This window comes from Bos taurus, chromosome 19 (assembly GCF_002263795.3).
Source record: "Bos taurus isolate L1 Dominette 01449 registration number 42190680 breed Hereford chromosome 19, ARS-UCD2.0, whole genome shotgun sequence".
Taxonomy (NCBI): domain Eukaryota; kingdom Metazoa; phylum Chordata; class Mammalia; order Artiodactyla; family Bovidae; genus Bos; species Bos taurus.
The window spans coordinates 50,982,890-50,993,787 of record NC_037346.1 but is presented as its reverse complement, the minus strand read 5'-3'; the positions used below and the strand labels follow the sequence as shown (position 1 = coordinate 50,993,787).

Genomic DNA, 10,898 nt, shown 5'->3' with positions numbered 1-10,898 from the left:
TTCCCTGGGGAATTCTCCCCTGTGACAGGAAATACCCACATGCCTAGGGTGCCAGACCGTGAACCGAGCCTCCAGGCTTTTAGCCCTGGCACACCGGGACAGGTGCCCTCACCCCAGAAGCCTAGAGCTTGCCACAGGTTATACAGTCCTCTAGGCAGGCCACTCCCACTTCGCTGCCAGGTGGGCTCCTCTCCATTCTTTACTGGGTTCCAGCCTGGTCTTCCCAGGGCCTGCGTGGTCCCCTCAAGCGGGACACAGAGCTGCCTGCCAGGCCCAGCACACACCCAGAGCCCAGCCATTGGCTCCCTCCCAGGAAGCTCAAGGGCTCTGCCAGTTCCTCTCAGGCCCCCTAATCTCAGCTCTTCCTCTGCCACAGTGGCACAGGGTCACAGCACCCACTTCTGCAACGGCTCTCCTGTGGCCTCGCCTCATCTGTCCTGTGAGCCCTCCTGCCTGTCCTGCGAGCTGTTTGAGGACCAGATCAGTGGTATAAAACTCTCATAGGTGTGAAACCCACCTCTGCCCTCCCCACCCCCGGCCCTCTTAGATTTCAGTGCCCCCTCCAGAAGCCTGGTCCTCTGGTCAGCTCCCTTTAGGGTGGGAACGGCTCCTTGTCCCCGGGGTACGGGGTACAGTCCCAGAGGGGGGTGACGGGACTGGGGCGCCGTTGGACTCGTTGAAGGCTCTGCAGCACCGACGCCCCTCCCCCCACTGAGTCGGGACTAAGGTCTGGGAGGGGCCTGGGGGCTGCCTCCCAGCAAGAGTTGAGTGGGCCAGAAACGGGGAGGTAGGCGTGGGTGGGGAGGAAGGGGGCGTCGCATCCCCCCAAGCCCTGGAGCATCTTTCTCCAGCGTGCCCCTGTTCCCAAGAGGCTCTGAACCCCGCGCGGGCTTCTCTCTCCGGGATGCGGAGGCCGGTGCATCCCGGCGCCCGCCCTCGCGCCCCGCCCCGCCCCGCCGCAGATATAAGGCAAGGGTGCTGCCGTTCCGCACCCCGCCGCCCGCTGCCACCGAGTCCCCATGGCCGGGCCCGCGATGCTGGTGGCCGCCGCTCTGGCGCTGTGCTTACTGCTGGCGTCCCCTGGCCTCGCGTGGTACAAGCCGACGGCGGGGCAGGGGTACTACTCCGTGGGCCGCGCCGCGGGGCTGCTGTCCGGCTTCCACAGGTCGCCGTACGCACGGCGCTCCGAGCCCCGCGGGGGCACGCGATCCCTGGGAGGGGTCGGCACTTTCCGGGAGATGCGCCCCAACCTGCGGAGTCTTGTGAGTAATGGGCGCTGTTGGGTGCGGAGGGCTGGAGGGTGCGGGTGCCCCCTTATCCTTCCATCCCATCTTGCCCCCAGGCCGTGTGCGTCGAGGAGGTCACCCCCAACCTGCAGAGCTGCGAGCCACTCCCCGACGGCCGCGCCACTTTCCAGTGCAAGGCCGACGTCTTCCTGTCGCTCAGCGCCTCGGACTGTCGCAAGTGAGCCCCGACCCCAGCACCTGGACCTGGCCTGAATGTCCCGGGTACCCGTGGGCCCGCCCCTGCCCTGGAGCTAGATGGCACCCAGTACCGCCCATCCATCCCCATAGTAAATGGCTTAATGAATAAATGACTTGCAGCCTCTGGAAGTTGGGCACAGTGGGTGGAGTGGGGGTCTCCTGAATCTCCACACTCATACTCTGCTCACCTAGGCATGCAGACAGCAGCCAGGTCACCAGGTTGCACGGAGACACCTGTATAGGAGCTCCCAAGAACCACTGCTGGTAAAATGCTGCTGGGAACTTTCTGTGGGCCTCAGGTGGTATCAAACCCAGACATCTTCTGGAGCCCCGCATCTGGCTCTGCAAGGCTTCGCTCCATGCCCTGCCCCCTCCCTGCTTTTGTTCAGGCAGCTCCTGGATTCTCCTAGGAGGTCCTGCCTCGGTCCCCCACTAGCCATCAAGTCTACCAAACCAGCTCAAAAGTCCTACCTTGTAATAAGCCTCCCCTAAACACCCCACACCAGGACGCCCTCCTGCCTCAAATGCTACGTTTCTTGAGGCCTCCCTTACTAGAGGGGCAGCTCTTGGAGTGACTCCTTTCTTGGAGCACCCCCCAAACACCTCAAAGTACACAGCATGGGACAATACTTGTCCAAATGAATGAATGAATAGGCTGGGCCCAGCCAGAGGGGGAAGGCAGCGAGATGTGTGGCTCCGGGGCTGGGAGGGGCTACAGCAGGGGGGATGACAGAGCTGAGAGCTGGGCACAGCCCCAGCTGAGTCCTGAGTCAGGCAGCTGGCTCCTCCCAGGCCTGGGAGCTCTTTGTTCATCCCAATCTAGACCCGAAGGAAAGCAGTATCCCCAAAGCCATGGGTGGTGCCATACCTGGAGAAGGGAGGGGATGTGCAGGACCCTGGCTCTTGAATACAACTGCCTTGTGCCAGCCCAGCACCCTTGCCCAATCAGGCTAATTCCCTAATTCAGTTGTTGGGATCTCAGTAAGTTGATTTACACCCTGGCCCCCAATGAGGCTGACCTGAGTCCCTTAGCCTGAGCTCTGGCCCCAGAGATCTGGAGCTTGTCTCAATGACGTCCCCCACCCCATGGAATGCCTTGCCACCAGCTGGGCCTCAGAGGACCCAAGGGAGCTGGACCTACCAGCTAGCCCTCTGCTGAAGCTGTGGGTGGGACCCACAATCCTGTTGTATCTGGGTGGACAAGTGTCCGGAGGCACCTACCTCCTGGATACCCAGGCTCCAAGTTTCCTCCAACCATGGTCCAGCCGCGGCAGGGGGGCTTCCTGGTTGCTGCTGCAGGCTGTCCCCCAGCCCTCACCTTGGGTGCCACCCAGCAGGGGGTTCTGAACAGGCCTAGGGCTGACTCTGGTCTCAAGAGGAATCCACTGGCTGCTCCTGTATCCCCACCCCCATCAATCTACAGGAACTGGCTGATCGCTGCAGGATTGGAGTGAGAAGGCTAATACACTGGGTTCCTGAAGTTGGGGCAGGGGTGCGGGGAGGGCCCTGTGCTTCTCACAGCTTAGTGTGCTGCCCCCACTGGGAAAGGGAGGAAAGGAAGTGGGGCAAGGGCTGCCCCGAGAAGCCACGTGCACTGACAGTCCCCCAGCCCCCTCACTGCAGCTGCCCGCACAGGTTCTAGACTCCAGAAAGAACAGGCCCACCTTCCAGGAGTGAATGCTAGTCTAGGACTCCCATGGGGCCAGGCCACAGGGTGCTCTGGCCCCATCTGGCCCAGCAGCTGCAGGGCAGAGGCAATTCTGGAGAGAACTGAAGAGGCTGAAAGAACATCCCAGTCCTTACTCTTGAACATCAGAGCCATAAACCACAGCCACTGTCCCCCTCCTCCCCAAAAGAGGTGACTGGGGTTAGCACCCTGCAGCCGCTATACCGCTCCAAGTGGGCCCTGACTTGGGTGCAGGAGACCCTGAGATTCTGTGGACTTGGCCAGGGAGCAGCCCCCAATTCCTTCTTGGATCAGGGAGCTATGGGGACTGCAGAGTGTCAGACTCTTGTTTTCCTCACGACAGACCCCAGGGCCAAAGATGCTCTGTCGGCCCTTGCCTCTCTCCCTCTTTCGTTTCCGGCCACTGTGGGAAGTGGCTGGGGAGCTGGATCTAGGGCGTTTCTTGCTGCGGCCATCCACCTCCTTGTTGGGTGGCGGGGAGCAGGGCCAAGGTTTTCTGGTACTGCCCTGCAGGATGGACAGCCTGATGCAGAGCCCCTCCCAGCAGGTTTATTTGGTTGCACACCCGCCAGTCAGGTACAAAACCAAGAACAGTCTCTGGGGAGGCTGGTCCAGGAAAACGGGTGCAGCGTCTGGGCCCCAGGCCCCAGGGCAGAGGCTGCCCATGTGGGAGGCGGCCTGGTCTGCACCCCGAGGAGGAAAGGGGGCAACCCACTGGGTCACTGCTCCCTGAAGCTTGTTTGAACTGAGGCAAGGCAAGTGGGTAGGCCGCCTCGAGCTGGGCAGTGGAAGGCGTATAGGAGCTTCCCAGGGGGCAGATAGTGAGCAGCAGCAGGGCCGGGAGGATGAAAGCTGGGTCTTCCATGGCACGTAGGGTGGCACCCCTCTGGTCGAAGGTGCCCCGTGCCCATCCTGCCGGCTGGGCTGCTCCACTGTGCTGGAAGCCCTCTCTGTGCAACTCAGCAGGAAGGGCAGGATGGTCTGCTGCAAGACAGGCACCTTGCAAGCAGGGTGACAGGCCACGTCCTCCACATCAGCCCTTCCGCGGTGGGTGACTGGAGAAGAGGGCACTGCAGCTTTGTTAAAAACTGAGCCAAGCTCTCAAGGCAGGGTTGAGAGAGGGCCAGCCCCTCAGAGGGCCCCTGGCATCCTCCCACCTGTCGTCAGAAGTCACAGTCAATCTCCCTTTCGGGCTGCGTTTCCTGCCGCCTCATGGCCTCCTGAAAGGCCAGCTCCTTGGCTTCCTTCTTCTGGTTCCGGGCCTCGTATTCCAGCCTGGGGGCCAGATGGGGTGAGGTGTGCACCCAGAGCCAGGGCCTCAGTGCCACCCTGTGCCCCCAGCACCCCAGCCAGGACTCACCTGTTCTTGATGATGCGCTGGACAATGAGGTCTGTGGTGAGGTCATTCCCACTGTCAACCTGGCAGAAAATGCCCCTCCTTTTGGGCTCCTGGAGGCCAGAAAGAGGGGAAGGAGGTAAGAGCCCTCCCCTGAACCTTGGGGAGCCTGCAGTACTGCCCTGGCTCCTACGGCCTTTCCCCCCGCCCCCACCACGATGGGCATGATCACTTGTGCTCAGGTCCCGCCTCCTTAAACCATGTGGCCACCAGCGAGGCAGCTGTCCCTCACCCGTTTCCCAGACAAGCATGGTGAGGCACAGGGGCATCAGGTGGCTGGGAAGCACCAGACAGTGGCCGCCTCGTGTCCACTGAGGGCCCTACAGGACCCACCTCGTATGGGTCAGAGCCATCCTTGTCAGGCACGACTTCTGTCTTCCCGTGACACACCAGGTCCACCTGGGGAGGAGGCAGCGGTCAGGGAGCCCTCCCAGCATCACCCTACACGGTCCCCTGCTCCCCGAGGACCCTCCCTAGGGAGGCCAGCACGGCTCAGAGCACTGGCCTGGCCCCACTCGGCCCAGGTCCTCCCTGGAAAGCTCCCACCAGGAGCCCCACCCTCACCTTGAAGTGGTCCAGGAGCTCAGCTGTGACCGAGTACGGGGCCCCAATCACCACTTCAGACACGTACTGGGTGGACAAGAAGCGCGGCTGGTTAACTAGGACTTGCCAGGCAACAAGGCAGGGGCTGAGAGGGGGCACGGTGGAACCCCAGACTCGTACCCCTGGGAGGGTTCCGGGGGGGTGGGGGGTGGGGTGATGGAGAGGAGCAGCTCCAGCCTGGGAAGGACAGACTGCTGGTCTGCCCACCGGCTCTCACCCGGCAGGCCAGCACACTCAGGGTCCGCTCATGCAGGTTCATGATGGGGTAGTTCTTCCCCTTGTAGTGGTTGACCTCCTGGAGGCAGAGCAAGGTTGAGTCAGCTGGCAACCTCGGGACCGGTGTGTCTTTGTGTGTATGAGGCTGTGTTCCCTCCCAATAATCCCTCGCGGACGTCTGCCAGTATGGGGAAACCTTCCCTGGGTTTCTCCCTGGGCAGAGGCCCAAGCTCACCACCTCTTCCTCACTTGTGCCCAACCCCATCCCTAGGAGTCTTTCCAGAGTCCCCACACTATCAGATGCCCCGGGGTGAGACCTGGTCAAAATGCAAGCCAGCGATGACGTAGGGCCTCTCCGCCAGGCCATATACCTTCTCCAGGAAATCCACATGCCCAATGTCTGCACCCAGGTTAAGGAGCGAGGAATCAATACAGAGCAGCCATCCACAGGAGCAGGGGCTCAGTAAGGTCCCCTCCCTCTCCCCTGCTCACGCCTCTCCCTGCTAACAGCTGTGTCTCTGCTAACGGCTGTGCACCCCACCCCAGTTCAGGGTCCTCGAGAATCAGGGAGGCCCCTTGAGGCCCTGGGGCCCACTGGGGAGGATGTGGAGGAGCAGACAGAAGGCCTTGGGCAGGGACAAACGCCACCCAATCCCAGAGGATACGGAACAGGTCAAAGGCGCCAGCCACATAGATGACCGTCTCCCCAGGCTGGGGCTCCTTTCCCGAAGCAAACTGGATGATCTTCTGGGATGTCTGAAGAAACTGGGACACCCCCGTCCAGGGGTTCCGCCCCCCGGGGCACTGCAAGCCGAGAACAGTCTGGTCAGTGACGGAAGCCTTGCAGGCACGTCCTTTGCCTGTGACCACCCTTGGGCCTGCCCACACCCGCCTGTCCATCTGCTCTGGGAGGCACAGGTGTGGGGTGGAGGGAGCAGATACAGGGGCCACAGCCAGGACTCCAAACCCCTAGCCGCTGCTGGCCACTCGCTTGTTTGCTCTGCTGTTGCTCCCAGGCAGGCATTTCAGGCAGGGATGCTGAGGGCCGGCTGGCATTGCCTGGTCCACACCGAGACCCGGGTGGGCGGGGCACCTGTGGCTGGCGGGACTGGGGTCCTGCCCTGCGGCCACAGCAGGCACTGCAGCCAATAGCACCTTGGCTCGGCAACTGGCCCGCCAGGAAGAGGCCAGTGGACACAGCCCTCGTGGGGACCTGGCACCCTGAGGCCACCGTCTGGTCACCTGGGAGGAGCCTTCCGAGCAAAGTGTCTCCCCGGCGGGTGTCGGGTGAGGGGGCTACAGAAGGAGAGAGGACCAGGCCACCTGGTTAGAGAACCCTCATTCACACGGTGGCCACTGGGACCAGCCAGCCAGCAAGATTGGCGGTCAGCACCCAGAAAGCAGGGAGCAGGGTAGAGAGCGAGACCCCCTTTCCCCAGGGAGTGGCCTGGGGGTCAGGCAGTGGCCCAGACAGGACAGGCAATGCTTACCTTGCCAAAGCTGTCTGCATACTCCCGGTACTCGGAGGACATCTCCTGCACAGAAGTGTACAGGGGTGAGAGGCCTGGCCCTCCAGACACAGCCAACCCCAGGACCCCAAAGCTTGCTGTTCCAGTGCCCTCTGAGGGACAAGGGGAGGGTAGGCGATCCCTCCCTCCCAATCCCACACTCACCTGGCTGCTGTGATGGGCCTTGGTCACCAGCAGCATGCGGCCAACGAGGTCTGTGGTGGACACCCCCTGGGTGCGCTTGCATTCTCTGGGGACAGAGGTGGGGTTGGGGCTCTCATCCTGGGACACATGTACAAGGCTGCCTCCTAAGGGCACCTAAGTTGCCCCACCCAAGAGTAAGGGCAACTGTGCTTGTGGCCGAATCTACCACGGTCCATCCCTGGCGGCCTTGCTGTGCATAGCCCGTGCACTTCCTCGCTACTCTTGGCCAGGACAGAAAACCAAAACCCAGAGGGTGGAGGGTCCACTGTCATTTTATCAACTAAACGACATGACTGGACAGAACAACAGGATTATCAAGCCTCAAGTTCGCAGACCATCCGAGGGGGTGGCTCTGATCCTGTTCGGCCCGCTGACGCCCAGGTCCTGCCTCACCACCCACTCTGCCAAGGGAATCTCAGTACTGCCCAATCTGAGCTGCTGCCATGTGGGCCTTTTCAAGAGTTACTCATAGAAGCCAGCTCCCCAGTCGAACCCCACGTCTCCACTGCTCTGCAGCCACTGGGGCCAAGGGGCTCCCGTACTGGGTGGCCCAGCTGCATGGCACCCCCAGCCACCGCACCACACCCGCACAAGTCACAGGAAGCACAGGCTGCAGCCCGGACGCTGCCCCCACGAGCAGAAGGCGCTCGAGGGGCCCCAGGAAACCCACTCCTCTAAAGGTGGGCCAACCGGCAGCTAGAGCTTACCTGTACCTTCCAGCCTGCTTCACTTCCTCGTAGGTGTCCCGGCCATCTACGGTCAGCGTGATGTCATCTAAGGGGTGACATGCACACAAGAACACCGAATTTAACCCAAAGCCACGAAGACCTCCAGGTCCATACCTTCACTCCAGGCCTGCCCCGGTGTGCGTACACTCCTTTCTGGAGAAGAACCCAAAGCTTCCTCAGACCCTCAAAGGGCTCCATGCTCCCACAAGTGTGAGGATGCCAGCACCTCCAGACACCCCTCTGATGGTCAGGTCCTGAGCTGCTTGAGTCCCCAGCCCCTTGGATTAAGTCCTGTCCACTCACTGCCGTGGACGCAGAAGTCACAGTTGTACTTGTCCAGAGTCTCCAGTGTGGTGACGTAGGGGGCTGCCGGCACCACCTCATCCACCCACTTGATGGCCTGCACCATCTTGTACCTCTCCTCCTGAGTGAACACCGGGGGCCCCTTGTGCTTGGCGATCTCCTCTAGGGAGAGAGAAGAGGGCAAAGGACAAGGTGGGTGACTCCTGGAGGGCAGGCCACAGGCTTGCCGGCCCCTCCCAGCACTGAGCAGGGTCTGCAGCTACACAAAGGCTTGTGGAGGGAGGCTGTCTCTGACCGGGCCCTCAGCCCATGAAGTACCAAGCAGCCCTGCTGTCCTCTGTGAGCTGGTACAGGCACTGGGGATGTACCTGCTGGGAACTGCACGCCACCCCCTGCCTCAATCCATTAGAGTTCCAGGTACAGTCCGGGTTGCCTTTGATGGCTGGGTACTCTGTACTCAAAGGCCTTGCGAATCAGAAAGCGGGTAGGAAGTGGCTGGCATACCCAGATGGATCCACTGGACACCCCCTACACCCAAGCTCATGACAGGATACAAGACAGGAAAGCTATGGGCGGCCTGGCCTGGGCTGGGGTTAGGGTGAGCTTGCAGAGCTGTGCTAATGGCGAGGATGGCCTAGGCCCGGCCCTACCCTCCACGGGGACCTGTGGGGTCTGTCACAGGCACTGGGGCCGGGGGTTGGGTGGCATGGGCGGCGGTGGGCACAGCAGCCCGGCTTACCATCAGTGTGCACACCCACGATGAGGTGGTCACCCATGGCCCGGGCCTGGCGCAGCTGGTTGGAGTGGCCATAATGTACCATGTCGTAGCTGTGGAGAGCACAGGGCTGTCATCCTCGTGTTGGGGGTTCAGCCTTGTTCCTCTGCAGTGTCATCAGGAAGCCCGCCAAGAAGCCACCACGGGAACTGCCCCCAGGGTCCCAGTTGGGCTTTCAGAGAGAGGAGTGCTCAGTTCTCCTTATCACCAGTCCCTGGGCCCAGGGTCAGACTGAGCAAGCGTGGCTGTGCCTAGGGACAGGTCTGGGGACCCTGAGGGCTGGTGAGGACACAGAACAGTCCCTGCTCCCCACACCTGGAACAGTGCTCTGCCCTTAGCTCCCATGGGCAGTTCCCTTTAAGGTGTAATATAAACGTGATAATTCAAGGGTACAGTGGACTCTGTATTACCCTGAGACAGCCACGCAGTCCCTGGAGCCAACACATAATGAAGTCTAACCAATGCTCAAGGGCGATTGCTGGCTTTAAAAGTTCTGACTGCTCCTCATGGCCTCTGGAAACTCAGTGAGGCTTTGCTCCCTGGAACCAACAACCACCTCCCTGTCACCTGGGGTTCTAGAACATTCATCCTCAAATTCAGGTCTGGTTAAGAGAGAATGCTCAGCTGAAGGCCACACACAGTACCACAGCTCCACTCGAGTTGTCATTGGGCTCAGGGGTGGACCCTCATGCTTGCTCTGCTTCCTCTCAGCCTGGTATCGCCTTCTGAGTAGGTGGAGCTGTCCCTGCTTCTCCAGGTGACCAAGGCCACCAGGTGTACACAACCATTCTACTCAACACTACTTGCTAACACCACCACAGCACACCGGGCCCCAGCAGATGAGCCTGTGGGGCGCAGTACTCTGGTCCTGGGCTAAGGGAAGAGGGGAGTCTAAATTCAGGAGCCTGGCTGGCCCTTGTGCCCACCAGACAGGCTGGGCAGGAGGGGTGCATAGCAGAGAATTCAGGGTGGTCCTGGGTCCAGGCCGTACCACAGTCACTGTGGCCTGCTAAGGGTGGGGTTAGGCCTGGCCAGGGCCAAGGTCAGAGTCCACAGACAGGAAGCCACACCCCCTCCCCAAGGTGACTCAGGTGCAGGCACAGAAGTATGGCAGCCCTGCATGCTGGCTGCTGAAGCCCTGGGCTTGCTTTCTCTGCTTTCATCAAACAAAGGTCTGAGGAAGTATTCAAGGTGGCAAGTTACCACTAGACGTTCACTTTTCTCTTGTCCCCCGGCAGCCTCAAACCTATCTAAACACCACTACTCCAATTGTCTGGCTTGCCAAAAAAGAGAGAACAGTTTGGCACTGTAACTCTCCTCAGATGGATCCAGGAGGCTGAGGGCTGCACTAGGGTCTTACACGGATTGGCCAATGCCTGCACTGACACTTGCCCAAACACTCAGGAGAATCTTCCAGGTTTTGTCCTGGGCAAGAACTCTGGGAAGACATTTTGGGTGCACGGCTCCCTAGGAGAAATAGTTCCTAAGGCACTGAAATGATTAAAGTCACCAAGGTTAGACCCGCAACTCTGGCCACTATTGTGCACAAATCAGGCAGGTGGGACAGCCTGGATGGGTCTCCAGCTTAAAGGCAAACGTGGGCAAAGGAACACCCAGGAAAGGCGCTTATGTAGGGATCCGCAGAAAGCCTCCAGCGACCCTCAGCCGCGCTGCCCGCAGCAACTCGGGTCCAAGGCTTCTTCCGCAGCCTGTGACTCCTTTCGCCCGCCGCCCCGAGCTCGCCGGCGGCCCGATTCCAGCGAAAGCGGCCACAGCGGTCGCCGCGCCCGCGGCCGCACCCCCGCCCCCGCCCCGCGTCCCCCGCCGCGCTCACCAGCCGTCGCACCACACCCGCACGGCTCGCCTAGCCCTCGGGCCCGGCCGCTTGGCGCCGCCCGCCTCCCCGTGCCCGTTCCGGATCATGGCCCAGTAGTGGCGGCGAGACACTGGGCAGCCGGCTCCCGACTCCGAGCCGCCGCAGCCCGCGCACGCAC

At 61.4% G+C, this 10,898-nt stretch overlaps 2 protein-coding genes and 1 non-coding gene across 7 annotated transcripts; 1 reads left to right on the top strand and 2 right to left on the bottom strand.

Annotated features, from left to right (window-relative positions):
• The first annotated feature begins 1,019 nt into the window (after positions 1 to 1,019).
• Positions 1,020 to 1,468, top strand: NPB (neuropeptide B). The gene is made up of 2 exons (NM_173944.1): positions 1,020 to 1,262; positions 1,343 to 1,468. The coding sequence occupies exons 1-2, from the start codon at positions 1,020 to 1,022 to the stop codon at positions 1,466 to 1,468; spliced, it is 369 nt and encodes a 122-aa protein (NP_776369.1).
• A 2,230-nt stretch (positions 1,469 to 3,698) lies between these two features.
• Positions 3,699 to 10,890, bottom strand: PCYT2 (phosphate cytidylyltransferase 2, ethanolamine). 5 transcript variants are annotated; one of them, XM_005221028.5, is made up of 15 exons: positions 10,739 to 10,890; positions 8,869 to 8,957; positions 8,130 to 8,291; positions 7,806 to 7,872; positions 7,060 to 7,144; positions 6,877 to 6,921; positions 6,629 to 6,682; positions 6,052 to 6,190; positions 5,704 to 5,786; positions 5,388 to 5,465; positions 5,132 to 5,197; positions 4,901 to 4,966; positions 4,532 to 4,620; positions 4,329 to 4,446; positions 3,699 to 4,226 (listed from the first exon to the last, which is right to left on the bottom strand). In XM_005221028.5, the coding sequence occupies exons 1-14, from the start codon at positions 10,825 to 10,827 to the stop codon at positions 4,335 to 4,337; spliced, it is 1,224 nt and encodes a 407-aa protein (XP_005221085.2). In that variant the 5' UTR covers positions 10,828 to 10,890; the 3' UTR covers positions 3,699 to 4,226; positions 4,329 to 4,334.
• On the bottom strand, positions 8,958 to 9,016 carry MIR2347 (microRNA mir-2347). Its single transcript, NR_031288.1, has one exon. It is a non-coding gene; the product is annotated as a microRNA mir-2347 (primary transcript).
• Positions 10,891 to 10,898: the final 8 nt, after the last annotated feature.

Excerpts from the sequence above, each read along its gene's own strand:
- PCYT2 (XM_010816463.4), bottom strand. The coding sequence starts at position 10,827 with ATGATCCGGAACGGGCACGGGGAGGCGGGCGGCGCCAAGCGGCCGGGC. Across the intron at positions 8,958-10,738 it reads CGGGTGTGGTGCGACGGCTG|CTACGACATGGTACATTATG; the intron begins GTGAGCGCGGCG and ends TGCTCTCCACAG. Across the intron at positions 5,466-5,703 it reads CTGGCTTGCATTTTGACCAG|GAGGTCAACCACTACAAGGG; the intron begins GTCTCACCCCGG and ends CTCTGCCTCCAG.
- NPB (NM_173944.1), top strand. The coding sequence starts at position 1,020 with ATGGCCGGGCCCGCGATGCTGGTGGCCGCCGCTCTGGCGCTGTGCTTA. Across the intron at positions 1,263-1,342 it reads GCCCCAACCTGCGGAGTCTT|GCCGTGTGCGTCGAGGAGGT; the intron begins GTGAGTAATGGG and ends TCTTGCCCCCAG.